Here is a 22,644-nt window from a genome sequence, read left to right on the forward strand (position 1 = left end):
GGGTGGGGGCTGGGAGGGGCACAGCGAGAGGTGGTGGGGCGGACAAAGGGGCCCTGCGCGCCGCCCCTGCAGTCCCCCGCGCGCGCCCCGGCCGGCCCGCTGTTCACATCTGGAATTCATTGCAGCAGCCGCCGCCGGAAAGGGGAGGAGAGGAGGGCGGGGCGAGCGGGGGGCCGAGGCGGTGGCTCTCCCCGCCCCCCGCTCCGTCCCTGGTCCCCAACCCCGGGACACAGCGGAGCCCGGCGGGCAACCCCAGCCCCAGCCGCGGCCAGCCCGGGGACGCAGACGCCAAGGCCCCTCCAGCCAGGGCAGGGACCGGGGCCGGCTTAGTCAGGTGAGCGCGCGCGGCCAGCGGGAGGCAGAAAGGGCGGTCCTTGGTCCCCTGAGGTCGCCGGATCGGAGCCGGGGGGCCCGGTCAGGGGGCTGGAGCTCGCCGGGGCGCGCACGCGCCGCCTGTGTTCCTGCTGCACGGAGCGGGTGGTCACCGTGACTCCAGACGGCCCCCACTGACTTGGCCGTGAACCCCCAGACTGCGTTCCCCGCCTTCCCCAACGGCAGGAAGTTGGCGCCGAGAAGGCGGAATCCGAGCGCTTTCGGCTGGAGATTTTGGAAGACAGGACGGTGTGCCCGGGGACCAGGGTTTTGGGGAGGGTGTTTGGGAGAGGGGTACAGCACCCCTTCTGGCTGACCCCGCTGAGCTAGGGCGAAAAGTGTCGCGAGCCCCGGAGCCTCCAAGCCAAGGAGTGGGGCCCGGAGAAAGGCAGTAGCCCACCGCCTGCGCGGCTGGCTTTATGCCTCGATTTCCCCAAGTGGTTCGCCTCCTCCAGTCCCCTTGCGGGGGCGTGGCTTTATTTGGGAAGGAAAATGAGAGCGACGGCGTGGCTCTGGCGCCTGCTTTTTCAACTCTGGCCCAGGGATGGGGCGTGGGTGAACGCGCCCGTGGCACAGACCCCCGCGTGGTCCCCGGGCTCCGCAGAGCGTCGGGAACTCGCCCCCTGCTGTGGCATAGCTTGAGTCACCCGGGGATTTCCACCCCCTCCCCCGTCTCTGCCCTTGTCAGACGCTCCGGTCACCACGCGCTGGGCCCACGGTCCCCTGCGTGGCGCGACGCCGGGACAGCACTCCCGGTGCGACTGGTGCTGGGATCTGCCCCCTTCCCCAGTCCTCCGAGAATCTCGAATTGGGGCTCCTGGCCGCCGGTGCCACTTGGAGATGTGGGGGTCCCCGCGCGTGTGGCGATCGCGGGACATAGGAGGCGCGGCCCTTGCGCGAGCGAGTGTGGATACCGCACATTCCTCGGCCAGATAAGGAGGCCGAGAGTGCGGGCCGGCGCGGGGGCGGGTCCTGCTGCCGTCTCCACGGAGACGCGCTGGGCTTCGCTTGATGTGGGGGGGGGGGCGCCAGAGGACCAGAGGTGTCTCCCCCCTCCTTTGCTGTTGCTTGGGTCTGGGCTGCGCTTAGGAGCCTCCGCCCTCGGAAGCCCACTGGGGTCTCGTTTATCCGTTCGTTCATTCATTCATTAGCGCAGTCCACAGGTTCGCTGAGCGTTCTTTGTGCCAGGCACCCTAACAGGGGCTGAGGATGAACTCTGTCCAAGGCCTCCCTGTGATAACTTCCCATAGTGGCAAGTGCTGTGAAGATAATAAAAGAAGATGCTGTGACAGAAAGGGCTTGGGGAAGGTTGCCACTGCAGACGGGTGGTCCAAGGAGGCCCCTCTGAGGAAGTGACCTTTAAATGGAAACCTGAAAGATGCGGGGACAGTCATTTAAGGATTTGGGGGAATGGTGTGCCAAAGGTGGGAGTGGCCCATAGGAGGCTAGTGTGGTTGGGGGGCTGGCCCCAGGGAAAGTGGGAGGAGGCTGCACGGCCAGGGGCCATGCCACTGGGGCCATAAGGAGCCATGGAAGAATACTGAGTCCTGGAGTGACAGATTATAAATTAAAAAGCTCCACCTAGCAGCTTGGTGGAGAATAGGAATAGCAGTGTAAGGGGGGGGCGGAGGCTGTCCTGTTGGAAGGAGGACCAAACATGGGGAGGGGGCTGCCCTATGGCAAGGGGCATGGGATCTCTGGGTGACCAAGGAGAACTGTCACCACAGGATCTTCCCCTCTCTAACTGGGAGGGAGGTGGAGAGGAGCCTGGAAGCCACTGGGCCCCCCTCCAGCCTTCCTCTCTCCTAATCTCCAGCCAAACACCCCTTCCAGTCTATCTCTCTGCCCTTCCCTCCATGCCCTGTCACTTGTCTTTATTGTTCCATTTCAGCCCTGGACATTTCATCTCCCGTTGTGAGCCCAGTGGCCTCTTCTGGACTCCCCGAGAGGCAGTCAGGACTGCTTTGGTGAAAGTGACTAGGAGACAGGCTCTGTGTCCTCCTCTGAATCTGGGAGGCTGACACAGGGGAGAAGAAGCAGACCAGGCCTCCATCCATCTAGGTGGTGACCCTCTGCCAGCTCCAACCTGCCCTGCTTCCTCTTTCTGGGAAGCCAAAGCCGCCTAAGCTCCTGCCTTGACAAAGTCCTAGCGGGGAAGATGAGACTTGGATATAGTCTGGGCCTCAGTTTCCCTTTCTTTAGGAGAGCTGCTTCTCTCTCTCTTTCTTGTGGCTGCAGATAGTGGGACTGCAGCGCCCCCAGTCTTCTCCCCAGGGAGTAAGACTGACTTTTTGGTCAGTCCCGGGGGTGGGGGGCGAGGGCTGAACACTAATTCTCCAGGAAGCGGCAGTAAATCTTTCTCCTCATGAGCAGTGGAGGGGGCGGCCATGAGACACACCCTGGGCTTCTTGCCCACCAGCGAGTGTGCTTCCCAGGCCTGCGCAGGGACCTTGATTCTCAATTATGAACCTCAGGAGGGGCCCAGCAGGCCCAGGACAGCCTGGGGGCGTCTGGTCAGGGTGACCCAGCGGTCAGGCCGCGGTTCAGACTCCCCCCTGGGACATCCACACAGCATTAATCCTGGCCTTGGAAAGTGCTGAGGTCCAGTCGCCAGTTCTGTAGCACTAGCCGCAGAGCGCCCCTAACTGGGCCAATCAGAGGCCGAGGATGGAACGTCAGGCCAATAGACAAATCTGTCTGTGCCCTGGGATTGAAAATGAGCCAGTCAGGGCACGGGCTGTTTCCGGTCCGACGGCCGGTCTGGTGAGGCCAATTGGCCCGGACCAAGTCAGCCGGGGACTGGCTGCAGCGGGCAGAGGGCATCAGGCCGCCCGGGGCTCCGTCCAGCAAGGGAACAAGGGGCCTCTGTGTGGCGATCTGGGCGGGGCAGCCGTCCCTCAGAGAAAAACGTACAAACCCTTGTCTGTTCCCAAACTAGGACGGATGTCCCTCCGCCTTGGGGCACCAGCTGCCTCGAAGTCAGGCTGGGGGGCCCAGACGCCCCTCCGAGGTGGAAGCCGGGGACTGAGATGGCTGGGTGACCCTGGAAGCCCCCCATCACTCCTAAGCTCACTAGGAACCGGCCTAACCAGACTTTTCTGGAACTGTGCACACAGTCCTTGCCAAGCGTGTTTCTAGAGACCTGGGGCAGACTCTCCCTGCCCCCGAAACTCCATTTAGTTAAGGACTGGAGCTTCCTCCCTGCTCCCCTCCTGAAAGGCAGATACTGCACTGACTCTTCTGAGACGCCCCCCCCCCATCCTGCCCCCAAGCTGGGGGAAGGCCAGGGCGTCTGCCTCTCATCCTCTACTGTCTTTCGTCCTCCTTTTCCCACCCCCTTCCCCCACGGCTCAGTTTTCCTTGAGAGGGGGGTGACTCAGGCTTTCATGGAAACAAATGCCTCCACCCCCCCCACCCCGCCCAGTGGGGCTTCACGCCCCCTCACCGCTCACATGACTTCAGTGCAGCCGCCCCAGCCTCCCAGCCAGGACCTCCCAGATGGATCTCCCCCATCACAACTCCCCCCACCCAGCCTTCCCCACACCGGATGTGACTAGGGAGCGAGGACTCCACCCTGTTTGTTCCAGGGGCCTCACATCTGGATTTCATCCTGGCAGGGGAGGGGGTGCCAGCGCCCTGCCCACCCCACTGGGACCCTGTGTCCCAGGGCAGAGCTAGATGGTGCTGATGGGAACAAGCTGTCTCCTGGTTAGCTTAGCCAGGATCCCTTCCCCTCCCAAAAGATTGTGCAGGGGGCCACCAAATCCAAAGCTGTGTGTGGCAGCAAGAGGGGAGCTAATAATATTAGTTTGAGTGCATATTATGTGCTAAGTGTGCCTCTTGCATCATTTAAAAGGATTTTCCCAACACCCATGTGCAGCGGGCTTTCTTCTCCTCATTGCACAGATGGGAATGTTGAGGCTAAGAGGCTGAGACAGTGTTGGGTGACTTGTCCAGCATGTCAGAGTTGGAATGGGAGCCAATTCTTTTTTTTTTTTTTTTTTTTTTTTTGAGGCAGTCTCACTCTGTTGCCTGGGCTAGAGTGAGTGCCGTGGCATCAGGCTAGCTCACAGCAACCTCAAACTCCTGGGCTTAAGCAATCCTACTGCCTCAGCCTCCCGAGTAGCTGGGACTACAGGCATGCGCCACCATGCCCGGCTAATTTTTTCTATATATATTTTTAGTTGGCCAGATAATTTCTTTCTATTTTTAGTAGAGACGAGGTCTCGCTCTTGCTCAGGCTGGGCTCGAACTCCTGACCTCGAGCGATCCACCCACCTCGGCCTCCCAGAGTGCTAGGATTACAGGTGTGAGCCACCGTGCCCGGCTTGGAGCCAATTCTGATTGCCTCCAAGCTCTGTGTCCTTGAAGATGGTGTGACCTCCGGGATGTTTAAACCTCAGGGCCGCCCTGTTGTCTCCCCAAGACCTTATCTTGGGAGCACCCAAGGCCTGAAGGCTTAGACCCAGCCTGAAATCCGGGGCAGTGGGTGGTAATGAGCAGGGGATGGTGCTATCAGTGGTGAGAATCTCCCTGACCCAGGTCAGCAGACAGCATGAGGCCCAAGGCTCCTGTGTGTTTGAAAAAAGAGACAAACCCTCCAGGCCCTACCCAAGGCTTGCCCTCTGGGTAGATGGGCAGGGTTTCTGGAAGTTCACATTATATGCTTCATGCCATTTGGGGGAGCTTCCATCCCTTTGAAAGAGAGTATAGCTACTTGGAAGGTTGAGGCAGAAGATTACTTGAGGCCAGAAGTTTAAGACCAGCCTGGGAAACATAGCAAGACCTCATCTATACAAAATATAGAAAAATTAGCTGGGTGTGGTGGTGCCTGCCTGTAGTCCCAGCTACTTGGGAGGCTGAGGTGGGAGGATCACTGGAGCCCAGAAGTTTGAGATTGCGGTGAGCTATGATCACGCCACTGCCCTCCAGCCTGGGCAACAGAGTGAGACCTTGTCTCTAAAAAAATAAAATTTAAAAATTAGCCAGGCGTGGTGGTGGTGCACACCTGTAGTCCCAGCTGCTCGAGAGGCTGAGATGGGAGGCTCGTTTAAGCCCAGAAGTTGGAGGCTGCAGTGAGCTATGATCGCACTACTGCACTCCAGCCTGGGTGACAGAGGGAGACCCCATCTCTAAAGAAATAAAATAAAATGAGAGCGTCACCTAGGGGTTATAGAGACTGCAGAGCCAGTCTCTCTGGCTCTGCCATCTGCTAGCGTTTAGACTTTGGGAAAGTGTATTGACCTCTCTGGGTTTCCTATCTGTAAATGTGAAACCCAGAGATGATGATTCTGACTTCATGTGGCCATTCAGTGAGGAGTGACAGAGCTGGAATTTGAACCTCAGCCATCCAAGGTCAGAGCTCTCTGACCTGTTGTCTGTCTGTCTCTCTTCTCTGCAGTTCTAACAGTCCCATGGCCCCAGCTGGCTGCTGAGCTCCAACATGGGCAGCTTTTACTCGGAATACCTGAACTCCAGCAAGGTCCTGGAACACTACACATACACCAAGGAGACGCTGGAAACACAGGAGACACCCTCCCGGCAGGTGGCCTCAGCCTTCATCATCATCCTCTGCTGCGCCATCGTGGTAGAAAACTTGCTAGTACTCATAGCCGTGGCACGCAACAGCAAGTTCCACTCAGCCATGTACCTGTTCCTAGGCAACCTCGCCGCCTCCGATCTCCTGGCAGGTGTGGCCTTTGTGGCCAACACCTTGCTGTCGGGCCCTGTCACACTGGGGCTGACACCTGTGCAGTGGTTCGCCCGTGAGGGCTCTGCCTTCATCACGCTCTCTGCCTCTGTCTTCAGCCTCCTGGCCATTGCCATCGAGAGGCACGTGGCCATCGCCAAGGTCAAGCTTTACGGCAGCGACAAGAGCTGCCGCATGTTGCTGCTCATTGGGGCCTCGTGGGTCATCTCGCTTGTTCTTGGCGGGCTGCCCATCCTTGGCTGGAACTGCCTGGGCCACCTCGAGGCCTGTTCCACCGTCCTGCCTCTCTACGCCAAGCACTACGTGTTATGCGTGGTGACCATCTTCTCGGTCATCTTGTTGGCTATCGTGGCTCTGTACGTCCGAATCTACTGCGTGGTCCGCTCGAGCCACGCCGACATGGCCGAATCACAGACACTGGCCCTGCTCAAGACGGTCACCATCGTGCTTGGCGTGTTCATCGTGTGCTGGCTGCCAGCTTTTAGCATCCTCCTCTTGGACTACGCCTGTCCCGTCCGCTCCTGCCCCATCCTTTACAAAGCCCACTACTTCTTCGCCTTCGCCACGCTCAACTCGCTGCTCAACCCTGTCATCTACACGTGGCGCAGCCGGGACCTGCGGCGGGAGGTGCTGCGGCCACTGCGATGCTGGCAGCGGGCGGCGGCGGGGGTGCAAGGGCGGCGGGGTGGGACCCCGGGCCACCACCTCCTGCTGCTGCGCAGTTCCAGCTCGCTGGAGAGGGGCACACACATGCCCACGTCTCCCACGTTCCAAGAAGGCAACACGGTGGTCTGAGGCGGGGGCCAATAGGTGGGCTGACAACCAGGCCACAGCAGGAGGCTGCATGGGAAGGCACCTGGTGACCCCAGACAGAGACAAGGGGCTACCACGCCAAATGCCCCCACCCACAGACCTGGGTGATATGGCAAACATTTCACACCCTGCGTGGCCAGCTGGGGCACTACCTAGTCTGGTTGCAGTGCTGCAGTGGGGTCCTGGGGGGCAGTGCAGTGCCTAGTGTGACCCCTTTAGAACTGGATCATTGGGAGGCAGGGGGCAAGGCATCCATAAAGGGCAAGGTGACAGCAGGCGGGCACTCAAGGGGAACTCAGGGTAGGACCACTTTACCACGCGGTTCAAAGGATTTCAACTTTTTCCTGTCTGGCCCCCAACCCTCCACCAAACTCCCCTCTCTGAATTTATCCCTCCTGTGCCACCTTCTCTGGACAACCTCAGGCCACTTCCTTGGAACCACTGTCGGGAAGAGCTAGAGGCCCCTCCCGGGCCTGAATCCACAGCTTCCCTAAACTTCACCAGCTGCCACTTGGGCGACTTCTTCCCTTTCCTCTGAGTCCACGAGATGCCCGGAAACCTCAGGGTGGAGGTGGGGAGGGGAGGGGACTGAACCCATTCCCGGATCTCAGACCTCATTGGTCAGTTGCACTATTTGGGGCATAGACGAATAACAACCAAAGGCAGAAAATGCCAGTTTAGGGGGTGCTACTCCTCCTGGTGTGGGGCAGGGTGGGACTTGAGAAAATTCTGGGGGAAATGTTCACACAGGATTCCCCCCCCCACTTCCAAATGCAACCACCCCCAAGCCATCCCCACCTCCGCACCTGCAGCCCCAGCCAAGATCCCAGGTCTCCTAAGGCACGGCAGCCCTGAGTCCTCTGTGCCTTCTTTCAAGTTATATTGAATGGGGGTGGCCAAGGACATTTCTGGGGATGCTGTCCCCTAACCTGCCCCAAAAGGACTTTATGAAATCCTGTGGATAGACAGAAGGGATTTTGCGGTACAAACATATTTATGTGTGTCTGTGTGTGTGCACATATGTGACGTCTGTGACCCCCTCTCCCGATCACGTTTCTCCCGAATGGATGCTGTTCTGTCTCTTCTTGTCTGTGTTGAAGCTGCCAAAGGGAGGTTCTGGCCCTTCCCAGACCCTAACTGCTGGCTCATCACCCCCCTTGAGAGCTGGGGTGCAGCTCACACTGGGGATGGAAACCTCACGCCTCAAAGCAATTTCTTGTGAATGCAAAGGCTGGGGGAGGGAGGTCTTTGGGGGGCAAGGAGCCAGTCAGGGGCTTGTCTCCCCGTTATACAGCTCCCCAGACACCCTCCTCATGCCTGAGACCCAGATGTAGGCCAATAAACAGTTCAATTTCTCTTTCTGGTGGCGGTTGTGTCTTTTCAGGCTTAATGGAGCAATTCCTGCCATTAGTGTCCCATGGCTGGGCTGGATGGAGCAGGGGTGGTGGCTGCTGCCTGGACATGTCATCCTTTGCCAGCCTTCCCATCCCATGCCCTTACCCTTAGCCCACCTCCAGCCGGGATGCCAGGATCTCAGCAGCGGCTTCTGAGAAAACAGGGATCAAGAGAGATTTTTCCCCCTGGGCAGCTGTCTGGCCCCTCCCAGGCATTAATTCGGTCTGGGGCCTCCCTGCTTTCCTTCAGAGAGGCAGCCTGGCAGGTGGTAGGGGGCCCCTTCTCCATCCCAATGACACGTGCCTCCCAGGGAGCTGGCGAAGTGGTTTGGGGGGATACAACAGACCCAGATACCCCTTTGGGGCTCAGTATTTCCCCAAAGTACTGTCTGACCTTCATCAAGCACTTTCCAGGAAGGAAGACTTGACTCCTTAGGAGGCAGGAGTTATGATAAACTCTTATGGAGGTGTGGGTTCAGAGAAGTTAAGTGATTCGTTCAGGGTCACACAGCACTAGTGGACTCAGTGGCTGTCTAGATTTGAACCCAGACAGACTGACTCCAGACCACTCTGGCTCCACCACTGGGCTAGAGAGAGGCCCCTCAGCCCCGTCTTTGCCAAACAAGGGGGGGCCTCAAGCCTCACCCAGAACCAGATGGCATGTGGCTGGGGGATGGGACCCTTGCTGGATTCCCAGGTGACAGCCTCCTCCTTTGCCCAGAGCCAGAGAGCCCAGCAACTCCTTTGAAAATAGGTCTGGAGCTTCGACTGGGGGGAGGGTCCCAGGCCCCCAAGCTGGAGCTTGAACACTAAGACAGCAGGAGGGGAGGAGGCAGACAGGAGCTGACAGCCTGCAAACCCCATTGGAATTCCCCTTTTCTAACAGTTGAGAAACAGTCTCTGGAAACCTGAGCCCTAGATGGGATGGGGGGGAAGAGGAGCGGAGGGGAGGGGAGAGGGAAGAGGCATAGGCCAGGCCAAAGTCAATAGATTTCCCCCAAATACCCATGTGCTTCCTCTATTTCCTCTTTCTCGGGCCTCTGCTCAAGTGCCACCTCCTCATAGAGGCCCTCCCTGAACACCTACTTGCCCCCAACTTGCTTCCCACCTGGCAATACGTTAGATATCAATTTATCTGCCTCCCCCGACATTAAAATACCAACACCTTGAAGATAGGGCTGCACCTGTCTTATCCAGACAGGTGTCTCTAGCATCTTAAAGAGTACTTGGGGCCGGGCGTGGTGGCTCACGCCTGTAATCCCAGCACTCTGGAAGGCCGAGGCGGGAGGATCATTTGAGCTCAGGAGTTCGAGAGTAGCCTGAGCAAGAGCGAGATCCCATCTCTACTAAAAAAAAAAAATTAAAGAAAAGAAAAGAAAAAAGAAAGAAATTAGCTGGACAACTAAAAATATACAGAAAAAATTAGCCAGGCATGGTGGCGCATGCCTGTAGTCCCAGCTACTTGGGAGGCTGAGGCAGAAGGATAGCTCGAGCCCAGGAGTTTGAGGTTGCTGTAAGCTAGGCTGATGCCACGGCATCTAGCCAGGGTGACAGAGCGGGACTCTGCCTCAAAAAAAAAAAAAAAAAAAAGAGTACTTGGCATGCTCCCACCTCAGGATGTTTGCATCTGCTGTTCCCTCTGCCTGGAATGCTCACACAGTGTGCTTAATAAGTGTTTTCCGAAAAATGAAACAAGGGCCAAGTGCGGTGGCTCATGCCTGTAATCCTAGCACTCTGGGAGGCTAAGGTGGGAGGATTGCTTGAGGTCAGGAGTTTGAGACCAGCCTGAGCAAGAGTGAGACCCCATCTCTACTAAAAATAGAAAAATTAGCTGGGCGTGGTGGCATGTGTCTGTAGTCCCAGCTACTTGGGAGGCTGAGGCAGGAGGATTGCTTGAGCCCAGGAGTTTGAGGTTGCAGTGAGCTATGATGATGACACTGCACTTTAGCTGGGGTGATAGAGTGAGACTCTGACTCAAAAAAAAAAAAAAAAAAAAAAGCAGCAAATAATAGTTATTTCCGTGAGTGTTAAGTGCTAGGAAGAAAATCAAACAGAAGCAATTGTTTTGAGGTATCGGTGATATTTTCAATGGTGAAGCCAGAGAAAATCTCTGGAACAGGTCACATCCCACATTCACTGAGTAGGCCTTTGGAGACATAACTAATGTTTTTGTGTTTGTGTGTGTATATTTGTTTGTTTGTTTGTTTGTTTTTTACAGACAGGGTCTCGCTCTGTTGCCCAGGCTGGAATGCGGTGGCAAGATCACAGCTCACTGTAACCTCCAACTCTTGGGCTCAAGCGATCCCCCTACCTGGGCCTCATGAGTAGCCGGGACTGCAGGCACACGCCACCATGCCCAGGGCTAATTTTTCTTATTTTTTGTAGACAAGGGGGTCTCACTGTGTTGCCCAGGCTGGCCTCCAACTCCTGGCATCAAGTGATCCTCCCGCTTTGGCCTCCCAAAATACTGGGATGACAGATGTGAGCCACTGTGCCTGTGGCTAATTATGGTAATTTGTAAACTCTGCCTAATGTGTGCTGGATACTGTTGAAGTAACTTACACACTTACGAACTCATGGAATCCTCACAACAACCCTATAGAGTAGGTACTATTATTGACTCTTTGACAAGTAAGGAAACTGAGACAAAGAGAGGTCTAGTAACCCACCCAAGGTCAAGTGGCATGTGAATGAAGGGGCCAAGATTTGAACCCAGGCAGTCCTTGGAGACCGCAGTCACATTGGCTCTTCTTCAGTATCCCAGTCTGAAGATCCAGTTTGCTGATACGTCTCCAGTCTCGAAGCCCAGCATAGAATGGGCCCACGTGCGGGAAACACAAGTTGACTTTCACCTCCTTTTCTCCTAGGAAAGCTATTGGCTATTAGCAAACATCAGAATGTCCTGGAAGAACCTGTTAAAATGCAGATTCTCAAGCTCTGTAGTCAGAAATTCTTACCACGAAGATCTGGAATGACCCCAGAAATGTGTGTTTCTCACCAAGCACCCCCCAGTAATTAAAAAATGCATGGTCCTTAGACCATATTTTGAGAAACATTCTAGACTCCATAGCCAGAACAGCTGTGTCCATTAGCACTTGAAAGGTGGTGATATGAGGCAGGAACTGAATTTTAAATTTTATTTAATTTTAATTAAATTTCATTTAAATAGCCACATGTGCACATTGGCTGCAGTACAGAACAGCACAATTCTAGATTCTATATCCTGGTTTCTGCAGCCTCGGAGCAACTGAACTCTTTTGGCATTATGCTACTATCCCAACAAAAAACATTTCTTTTTTTTTTTTGAGATGGAGTTTTGCTAGCTTGCTCAGGCTGGAGTGCAATGGCTATTCTCAGGTGTGATAATAGCCCACTGCAACCTCAAACTCCTGGGCTCAAGCAATCCTATTGCCTCAACCTCCCCAGTAGCTGGGACTACAGGTGCACACCACCACACCCAGCTACAAAAATTCTTAATTCTTACCATTATTATTATTATGAATGACTTTGTAACTCTCACATATCACTCCATGAGTTTTGGAATATTTGTTTTAATAATGATATCAAAATCAGACTCAGCTGCAAATGACAATGAACACAATATATTAGTGACTTAAATGAGAGAGAAATTGACTCTCTCTCACATAAAAGGCTTCCGGTGAAATTGGTCTGGGGCAGGAAGAATGGATACCCACTTCCCAATAGCCCAGGTTCCTATCCATGCATCCATCCATCCATATAAATAAATACTGAGTTTCCTAAGAACAAGGCATTTTTTAGCCTAACCTCAGTAAAATTATCAAAAGCAGGAAATCTGCAAACCTTAATCAGATTTCACCAATTGTCCCATCAGTGACCTTTATAGCAGAAGAAAATCCTGAAAATCTCAGATAACTTGTTCCTTTTTCTTTTTTTTAAGAGACAGGGGCTCGAGGTCTTGGTCTGTTGCCCAGGCTGGGGTAGAACTCCTGACCTCAAGTGGTCAGGCAGCCTCAGCCTCCTGAGTGGCTGGGATGATGGACACACATCCCCATGCCCGGCAACAGCTGTCTTTTTAGTCTCTTTCAGTTGGAACAGTTTCTGAGTCTTTCTTGTCTTTTGTGACCTTGACATTTTTGAAAAATATAGGTCAGTTATTACATAGAATGTCCTTCAACTTGGGTTTGTCTGAGGTTTCCTCATGATTAGGTTCAGGTGGTGCATATTGGGCAGGAAGACCCCATCCAGTTGTCATTTAGTCCCATCACTGGCCATGTTAATTTTGATCACTTGGCTACGGTGGCATCTGCCACGTGTTCCACTTTAAAGTTACTACTTCGCTCACTCTCGGTGGCAGCCAGCCCGCATTCCATGTCTTCCGGCTGTTGTGCCCCTCTGCGGATTGCAATGGAACAGGAAATCACTATGCTGGTCATCTACAATGGCTCCAGCATGTGCAAAGCTGGCTTTGCTGGGGACAACGCCCCTCCTCCAGCAGTGTTTCCCTCCATCGTTGGGTGTCCCTGCCACCAGGGCGTGATGGGGGACATGGGCCAGACAGACTCGTATGTGGGTGATGAGGCCCAGAGCAAGTGCAGCATCCTGACCCTGAAATACCCCATCGAACATGGCATCGTCACTAACTGGGACAACATGGAGAAGATTTGGCACCACAGTTTCTACAATGAGCTTCAAGTGGCCCCCAAGGAGCATCCAGAGCTGCTCACAGAGGCCCCTCTGAACCCCAAGGCCAACAGAGAGAAGATGACCTAGATCATGTTTGAGACTTTCAACATTCTGGCCATGTACGTGGCCATCCAGGCCGTGCTGTCCCTGTACACCTCTGGTCGCACCACTGGCATTGTCATGGACTCTAGAGATGGGGTTACCCATCTATGAGGGTTATGCTGTCCCTAACACCACCCTGCCTCTGCACCTGGCTGGCTGGGACCTGACGGACTAGCTCATGAAGATCCTCAAGGAGTGGGAGGTTGTGTGAGACATCAAGGAGAAGCTGTGCTATGTCGCCCTGGACTTCGAGCAGGAGATGGCCACTGCCGCATCCTTTTCCTCCTTGGAGAAGCGCTATGAGCTGCCCGACAGCCAGGTAATCGCCATTGGCAACAAGCGGTTCCGGTGTCCAGATGCACTCTTCCAGCCGTCCTTCCTGGGTATGGAGTCCTGTGGCATCCATGAGACAACCTTCAACTCCGTCATGAAGTGTGATGTGGACATCCACAAGGACTTGTATGCTAACATAGTGCTGTCTGGTGGCACCACCATGTCCCTGGGCCTCACCAACAGGATGCAGAAGGAGATCACCACCCTGGCGCCCAGTGGCATGAAGGTCAAGATCACCATCGCTCCCCTTGAGCACAAGTGCAGCTCCATCCTGGCCTCGCTGTCCACCTTCCAGATGTGGATCAGTAAGCAGGAGTATGACGAGTCCGGGTCCTCCATCATCCACCACAAATGCTTCTAAATGGACTACAAGCAGATGTATCTCGTAACAGCACTGGATTGTAGAACTTGTCACTGATTTTGACCTTTTATTCAAGTTTACTGTTCCCTTGATTATTTAATATCCTGCACATGTCTTTGATTTGAACCCTTAAGACCTGTGGCTCAGTCACCTTGTGACTGAGGTGACATAACATGCTCGGAAGAGAAATATGTGACCTGGTGAATCTATGTGCCCATCAGTCTTGGTCTGTGCAGGGTATTAGTGCGTCAGAGCTTCCCCGTGAAGACCGAACTCTGATCTTTTCTTTTGCCCAAAATTCCTTCCTAAGGGGGCCTGATGAGTCACGCTGACAAATGGTAAAATCTCACTAGGCAGGTTTTGTTAACCAAATATACTGTGATTTGCTTCCCAACCTGATTCTGGTATAGCATTAGCATCACCTGAAAGGTAGAAAGCTCCGCCCCCATCCTAACTCAAGCATCCTGGCAGATCCTTTTGAAAGAGCCTCCTGTCTGGACCTCCCAGAGTGCTCACACCTTTATCTTAAATTAAGCATTTCCTTTCTGGTCTTTTAGATAAAGCCGAACTCTCTCAGCCAATTGTCAGCCAAAGAATCTTTAAACCCACCTATAACCTGTAAGCCCCACCCCTTTGAGACATCCCACCTTTTGGGGCCAAACCAATGTATGCTTTCCATGTATTGATTTATGACTTTACCTGTAACTCCTGTCTCCCTGAAATGTATAAAACCAAACTGTAACCCAGCCACAGCAAGTCCACTTGCTCAAGGCTTCCTGGGAGTGGCTCCGGGCCATGGTCCTCAAATTTGGCTCAGAATAAACCTCTTTCAAATATTTCAGAGTCTAGATTTTTCTGTCCACACAGGATTGCTCTAGGGGCTGGCAGGAGTTCCTGAATCAGTTGTCATTTCCGTCTTGCCGGTCTAGCAGGGTTGGTCTAGCAGGAAGAGTCCAAGCCTGAGGACCCAGTTTTCCTGTCTTACCTGATGTTTTCCTGTGGGAACACCACAGGTGGTGACTTGGCTTGAGTTCTAAGCAGTTTGCATTTACACCTGTAAATGTATTCATCCTTTCAATCTGTGTAAGGTTTTTGTATGCAATTCTCAATTCTTTAAGAGATGACAAATTTTGGTTATCTATTGTTACATGAAAACATTAGGTCCCAGCACCACTGTCATTGTGTGAGGAAAAATAAAGTGCTGTAGTAAACTGAAAAAAAATAAAGTTACTACTTCCCTGTTTGTAATTATTAAGCATCTTGTGCGGCAGGACTTTGACACTCTCTAAAAGACAATCTCTAAAAGATAGCAACAGTTAAAAAAATTAACCACAATAACTTTATCATACTTATCAAAAGTATCAATTATAGTTCAAAGTTCCCCATCTGTCTAAGTTTTCCTTTTTTTTTTTTTTTTTTATAATTTCTTTTCCTTTTCTTTTTGGTAGAGACGGGATCTCACTCTTGCTCAGGCTGGTCTTGAACACCTGAATTCAACCGATCCTCCCGCCTCAGCCTCCCAGAGTGCTAGGATTATAGGCGACAGCCAGCCACTGTGCCCCACCAGTTTCCTTTTTAAACATTTGATTTGCTTGAATCAAAATCTATATAAGGTCCTCAAGTGTCATTTATTTAGTTAATGAATCTCCGTGAAGTATTGTTTAACATATTGGTTTCCTTTTCCTGTTTTGTTTTCATTTGTCAAAGAAACTAGATTGCTTTCCCTGGAGAGCTTCCCACAATTTGGGATTGCTTGTTGCATCTCCTTATGTCATTTAACCTGCTCCTCTGTCCTCAGTCAGATCCAGGATTCATATTTTTTAGTTCAATTCTTCCCAAGTGGGGCTAGAAAATTCCATCAGGAGGACAGAATGTCTGGCTATGTTTCCCTTTTACTGATAACTAAGACGGATCCAGGGGCTCAGATGTCATCAGCTTGATCCTGCCTTTGTCAATTCCATTTGACTTTTTCCTAATGGTTTGATCATCCATTGGACAACTGTTGCCTGGACTCATTCTTTTGTTAGCAATCTTCAAAGGGTTTCTAATCTGTCTCCCAACCCCCAAATTCTGGTCATTTTCCGCATTTGTCTACAAAGCTGACATACTTTTTCAACATCCACTACCTTTCCTTGAATGTCTTACCCAGGAATCATGAAATCTTTCAAAAAAAAAAGAAAAAAGGGAAACAAAGTTGCTCAGATATGATTCATTTTTAGTGGCAATTGTGGTGTAAGTGTTAAAAGTGCATACTGTGATGTCAGAAGAACCAGATTTGCATCTCAAATCTGACAACCCAAGTAGACTCTGGGCAGGTTGCCTGAAAACTCTCAGCTGGTCTCCTCATCTAGAAAATGAGTATGTTAACAATCCCAAAGGTGGTGATGGCCTTGGGAGAATCAGTTGTGGGTAATTGGGGGTCATTTCCGGGAAGGAGGCTCCCCAGGTGAAATCCCTCTGGTTTATTTAATTTAAGGCCAGGGCAGGCCCAGTCTGTATTCCTGCTCACCGTGGCGTGGAGAAGGAGACTTTCTTTGCGGTTCAGAGGCGGACGCTGTGCGTTTTCATAGTTCATTCTTTTCCAGAAGGTGGGCAATTCCCTCAGCTGTGACCATTGTTTGTGTCTAGGGCCTGGTGGCTGTAACGGGCAATGGCCAGGGGACCTGGGCAGGCCGAAGGGGCTTGGGAAGTGTTGAGGGACGTGAGGCAGGATGGAAGTGGCTTGGAAAGAAGGAAGGAAGGAAGCCCAAGCTTGAAGTGGGTGAGAAAACTAGAGAGAAGTACCCTGGTGATTTACATAAACAAAATTACACAGTATGCACTTTATGACTGGTTTCTTTTGTGCAGTGTATCGTTTTTGAAGTTCATCTGTATTTTTTTTTTTTTTGAGACAGTCTCACTCTGTCACCCAGGCTATAGTGCAGTGGTGTCAGCCTATCTCACAGTAACCTCAAACTCCTGGGCTCAAGCTATCCTTCTGCTTCAGCCTTCCTGGTAGGTGGGATTATATAGGCATGTGTCACCACACCTGGCTAATTTTTCTATTTTTAGTAGAGATGGGGTCTCACTCTTGCTCAGGCTGGTCTCGAGCTCCTGAGCTCAAGCAATCCCCCAGCCTTGGCCTCCCAGAGTGCTACAGTTACAGGCGTGAGCCTAGCATGTGACCAGGCTGTACCATTTTGGACTCCCCCCAGCAACATGGAAGAGTTCTGCTCTTGCCAACACTTGAAAATTTTTTCCTTTTTCGTGCATGCGTGATATTGTATTGAGGTTTTGTTTTACATTTCCCTGGTGACTAATGAGGTTGAGAAGCCTTCCACATGAGCTTGGCCATCTGGACATCCTCTTTTGTGGAGTGGCTGTTCAACTCTTTTTGTCTACTTAATAAAAAAGGGATTATCTGCCTCATTCATTTGAAGAAGTTCTCTATATATTGTAGATATGAGTCTGTTGTCAGACATGTCTGTGGCTTGCCTTTTAGTGGTATCTTTTGATGAACAAAATTTCATTTCAATATAGCCCAACATATTTTCCTTTATGATTAGCATGCTTTGTGTCCTGTTAAAGAAACACTTGCCTACCCTAAAGTCACAAAGATGTTCTATTTTAAAGGCTTTCTCGACTCTGCTTTTCCATTTAGATCTGCAAGACATCTGGAATTGAGTTTTGTATATGGTGTGAGGTAGGGATCAAGGTTCACTTTCTTCCCTGTGGTCACTCAGTGGACCCAGCACCATTTATTGAAAAGACTATCCTTTCCCCTTTTGCTCTACTGGTCATTTTTGCTTGTTATAAATAACATAGCCCCAGGACCCAGCATTACAAAAGAGCAAAAAGACTTTCAGAGAAATTTCTCTTTCTGCCTATGTCTCCCACTCTGCTAGTTAACATTTCTTATCTCCAGGACGGTATCCATTTCTTGTTTCTTTCCCAAGGTTTTATTTTTTATTTTTATTGCTAGGAATGCAAAGTGTATAGCATCCCAAGGTTATATATATATATATATATATATATATATAAACAAGTAAATACACATAATTTCCCCCTCCCTGGCCTTTTACATAAATGATATCATCTTATGCATTCTGTTCTATACCCTGCATTTCTCTTACTTACTGATAGGAAACAATCTGCAAGGTATTAAGTGGCAAAACATACTTCTGTGTTTTTATTGTTGTAGGGTCTGTCACTTTATGAATGAAACACAATTTCTTTAGCTAATTCCCCACCAATAGAGAACTAGGTTCTTTCAGTCTTTTGCTACAGACAAGGCTGCTAGGAATAGCTGTGTCCACTTCTCATTTTGCACATGTGTGAGTGGATCTTAGGAGAAATTCTTAGAAGTAGTATAGCTGAATAAAACAGTGTGTGTGGTAGTTTTTTTGTTAATGCTTTTTTGGAGATGCTATATTGCCCAGGCTGGTCTTGAACTCCTGGGCTCAAGAGATCCTCCTGCCTCAGCATCCCAAAGTGCTGGGATTATAGGCATTAGCCACTGTGCACAACCCATTGGTAGGTTTTTGTTTTGTTTTTTGTTTTGAGACAGAATCTCACTCTGGTCACCCCAGGTTGAATGCAGTGGCATCATCATAGTTCACTGCAAACTCAAATTCCTGGGCTTAAGCGATCCTCCTGCCTCAGCCTCCCAAGTAGCTGGGACTACAGTTGTGTACCACGATCCCTGGCTAGTTTTTATATTTTTATTAGAGATGGGTTCTTGCTCTTGCTCAGGCTGGTCTTGAACTCCTGGCCTCAAGCAATCCTCCCACCTCAGGCTCCCAGAGTGTTAGAATTACTGGCATAACCATTGGTAGTTTTGATGGACATTTGCAAGCCAAGCATTTAAGGTGGGGATAACAGGGATTATAACCTCACTTGTGTAGGACTCAGTAACTTGATTGTGTGCCAACTACAACTCGGACACTTTGCTAGGCACTGGGTGTAGGAGGGGGTATGATTGACATAGAAGCATCACTCCAAAATATGTGATCACCAGCTGAGATAAAGGCTCTTAAAGATGGCCGTGGTTCTGAAAGATCATGTAATGAAAACACCTGGCAGAGCTGGTGAATGTCAGGAAAGGCCCTTTAAGGAGGTAATGATTGAGCCACAATACGAAGAATAACTGGGGATTATCCAAGTAGGAGAAGTGGGCACATGGAACAGCAGGGCTTTACAGGCTAAGGGAACAGTACATGAAGAAACTTTGTGATAATTCTCTATGGCTGTCTCAAAGCCTATGGCTTAGAACAGCACCCATGTATGGAAACCTCATAGTTTCTGTGGGTTGGGAATTTGGAAGCAGCTTGCATTGGGTCTCTCAAGAGGCTGTAGTCAGATGGGGTGTCCAGGGTTACAGTCATCTGAAAGTTTGACCAGGGCTGGAGGAGCTACTTCCAAAGTGGCTCACTCACCTCGTGGACAAATTATGTTTTCTTCCCATGGGCCTCCCTACAGGGTTGCTTGAGCATCCTCACAAGATGGCAGCCCACTTCCCTTGAGAACAAAGTCATGCTGAGATGCCTCTTATGACCTAGCCTTGGAAGTCACTCGCCTTCTCCTGGCCTCACAGATCGGCCCTGATTGATTGTGGGAAAAGACTCCACAGGGCATGAATACCAAGAGGCAGGGGATGTTGGGACCATCTTGGAGGTTGGCTACCCCGCAGGTCTTAGGTACGAAGGGGCTGGTACTGGCCATGATGTGGCTTGACTGGTATGAGTGAGAAAGCAAGTGGCTGGGGTGGGCAGGGCTGGGCACGCAGGCCTTGTGTGCTGCAGTGGGGTGGAGAGTTGCGTTTACCCAAAGAGTACTAAGAAGCTATTCAGGTGCATTCAGGGAGGTAGGGAGGAGCTGATGCGATCAGATTTGGGTTCTGAGAAGCTCCCTCCAGCTGCTGTCTGGAGAATAGGTAGGGCGAGAGGCCAAGTGGCAACTCAGGAAGGAGGCTGGGCAGGCAGGCACCCAGGACAAACGTAAGAGTGGCCAGGGTGGGGCATGGGCCCTGGAGGAGAGATCAGCTAACCGACTCAAGGGCTCTTTGAAGGAAAGACCTGCAGGGCTTGGCAGCGAGCCTCCTGTGATCCCAAACGGAGAGCTGTCAGCTTGCTCAAGGACCCCAAACGATGTAGGCGGCTCTGCCCAGCAAGCACACTTTACGGGGCTTGGGTTTCCCCGGATCTGATTCCGGGCTTGAGCAATTTGAGCCTGGAGAGAGAGCTTTTGAGGCCTTTCAGGGATGAGAGTGGTAAAGTGTCCCCATTGTATCTGAGTATTGCTGCTGTCGCCACCTGGGCTTGGCACTGACCATGGCATCCGGGGTGACTCAGCTTTGGCCTTCTGACTGACTGTGGCTCAGGACACGTGGCCAGCCCTGCACACGCCCTTGGTTGGACTGACATCTGGGCCTCTCCCGGCCTCCCTGGAACATAGCCCTCCACCTAGAGGCTGGAATGTGACCTGGGAGGCAGGGAGCGCAGGCCTGGTGCCTCTTTCTTGTAGGGGATTTGTGAGCACTACTTTGGAGACCGAGAGGTGGAGGCAGAGTGGACACCCACAAAAGCGGCACCTGGTTCCCTCTGGAGGTTCCAGCCACTCCTCTGAAGTGATGGGCCCTTACCTAGGCTGGGGGAGGGGGCCCCTGTGGTCTAACCAGTCACTCTGGAAGATCCTGGCAGCTCTCAGTATCTCACCCCACACTCCCACCCCATGGCTCTATCTGATTTCTGACGTTTAGGTGAATGAAACAAAGCAAGTGACACAGGAACTAGAGACAAACCTGAGTTTGTGACCTGATCTGGTTTGGGTTTCTGGTTATCAAATGGAAGTTATACTGTTGTGGGGGAGAAGAGAAACATTGTGTCTTACCTCTAGAGGCAGCAGTCAGCCACCTCCCATGTCGTGTGTGTGTGTGTGTGTGTGTGTGTGTGTGTGTGTGTGTGTGTGTATTTCTTTTTTCTTTTTTTTTTTTTGAGACAGTGTCTTGCTCCATCACCCAGGCTGGAGTACAGTGGCCTGCTCAAAGCTCACTGTAGCCTTGAACTCCTGGGCTCAAGCGATCCTCTTGTCTCAGCCTCCCGAATAGCTGGGACTACAAGCACATGCTGCCGCATCTGGCTAACTTTTTTATTTATTGTAGTGATGGAGCAGGGCTCTTGCTATGTTGCCCAGGCTGGTCTCGAACTCCTGAGTTCAAGCAAACCTCCCACCTCAGCCTCCCAAAGCACTGGGATTATAGGTGAGAGCCACCGCGCCTGGCCACATCCTGTATATTAATTCAAGCGACATTTGCATTCCTCTGGGCCTTGCAGTCTGTAGGAATCAGTGTGCTGAGGTCTGAGGGCCAAATCTGGCCCACCATCTGTTTTGTAAATAAAGTTTTATTGGAACACAGTCATACCTATTCATTTACATACTGGCTATGGCTCTTTCTGCGCTATGATGGCAAAGTTGAGTGGTTATAGCAAAGACTGTGTGGCTCACAAAACCTAAAATATGTATTATCATTATCTGGTACTTTACAGAAAAAGTTGGCTACGTCTGCTCCGTTCTCATGGGACAAATTATGACAGTGAATAAGAAAATATCTGACAGCAGTAAATGCTACGAAGAAACGGGGTCATAGGATAGTATGGCGGGGGTCGGGGAGGGGAGTTCAAAGGGTTGCTTCCAGGTAGTCTAGGAAGGCAATCTTTGAGCTTTGAGAATCCTCCAGAAGACTGGTGTGGGCAGAAGTAACAACAAAGCAAAGGTCCTGGGGCAGGTAAGAGCTTGAAAGAACAAAAGTGGGTCAACAAAGTTGGTGCCCAGTGAGGGGGATGATGAGATGCATCCAGGCAGGACCCTCTAAATGGAATACAATGCTTAGATTTTTTTCCAAGAGCAATGGGAAATTTTGGAAGGTTTTTAGGGGGGGAAGGAGAGAATGACATGTTTTGATCCGGTTATTTTTGGAAAAGCTTTCTGGCTGCAGTGTGGAGAAGAATCTCTGACGCATTTGGGAGGCCAGGGAGGAGGCTGCTAGAATATTCCAGGTGAACGATGGTGGCAGGAGAGTGGATAAGCAGAGACTTGGCTTGTGTTTCAGAGGAAGAAGCAACGGAGGTTGCTCGTGGTTCTCATGTGAGGGGTGGAGAGGCATGAAAGACAATACCTGGCTTATTGGCTTGGGCAACTTGAAAGCAGATCAACCCAGGGTTGATATCAACTTGCAGGGTGCCCTTGGGCACATCACCTCTACGTCCCTGAGCTTGTGCCCCCTATGTAAAATGGGTTGAGCCATCCCTTCCTTGTAAGGCTGACAAAGACATTGCAAAGAAAATCTACCCAGAGGATGTCCCCAATAAATATAGCTGTTTTCCCTTGCATTGAGGCCCCTGAACAGCAGGTATTTTCATCTGTCCTCTCCCCCAAGGCCTGTAAGCCCCCCCTTTCCCAAGGTGGGTTAGGCGCCCTGATACTGGATTCTGGCAGGTGTACTCCGGCGAGACTGTCTTCAATCTGTCACCCTCTTCCTGTCCCTCCTCCTTAGTCCAGCTCCCTGCAGTGCTGTGCCTTTGGCCTACCATGATCTGGACAGCTGGCCCTCCCTGGGGTCACTGTCTAGCATTCAGGCTCTGAACTAAAGACATCTGGATTCAGGGTCCCTGCTGCTCTCTGGGTCTATCATTTTGGTTAAGTGGCCTCCAAGTCAGAGTCCCGTGATAAATATTCTAGCCCTTGAGAGATGGGATCCTGGTAAGTCGCTTTGTGGTTGTTAAGGATTCAATTAAATAAGTCCTCTAAAGAGCCTGGCAGAGTACATAAAAATGCTGATCAAACATTAAATTACTAGCTGTTAATTTCAGTCTTATTAATATTATTTTTCAGTCTTCTGGGTTCTGCCATATGTAACT

At 51.4% G+C, this 22,644-nt stretch overlaps 1 protein-coding gene and 1 pseudogene across 2 annotated transcripts; both read left to right on the forward strand.

Moving 5' to 3' along the window:
• The first annotated feature begins 204 nt into the window (after positions 1–204).
• Positions 205–8,252, forward strand: S1PR2 (sphingosine-1-phosphate receptor 2). The gene is made up of 2 exons (XM_045546678.1): positions 205–334; positions 5,774–8,252. The coding sequence occupies exon 2, from the start codon at positions 5,816–5,818 to the stop codon at positions 6,875–6,877; it is 1,062 nt and encodes a 353-aa protein (XP_045402634.1). The 5' UTR covers positions 205–334; positions 5,774–5,815; the 3' UTR covers positions 6,878–8,252.
• A 4,408-nt stretch (positions 8,253–12,660) lies between these two features.
• Positions 12,661–14,407, forward strand: LOC123634980 (annotated as a pseudogene). The gene has a single exon (XR_006734029.1). The product of XR_006734029.1 is annotated as an actin, cytoplasmic 2-like (transcript).
• Positions 14,408–22,644: the final 8,237 nt, after the last annotated feature.

Source organism: Lemur catta, chromosome 1, assembly GCF_020740605.2.
Source record: "Lemur catta isolate mLemCat1 chromosome 1, mLemCat1.pri, whole genome shotgun sequence".
Classification (NCBI taxonomy): domain Eukaryota; kingdom Metazoa; phylum Chordata; class Mammalia; order Primates; family Lemuridae; genus Lemur; species Lemur catta.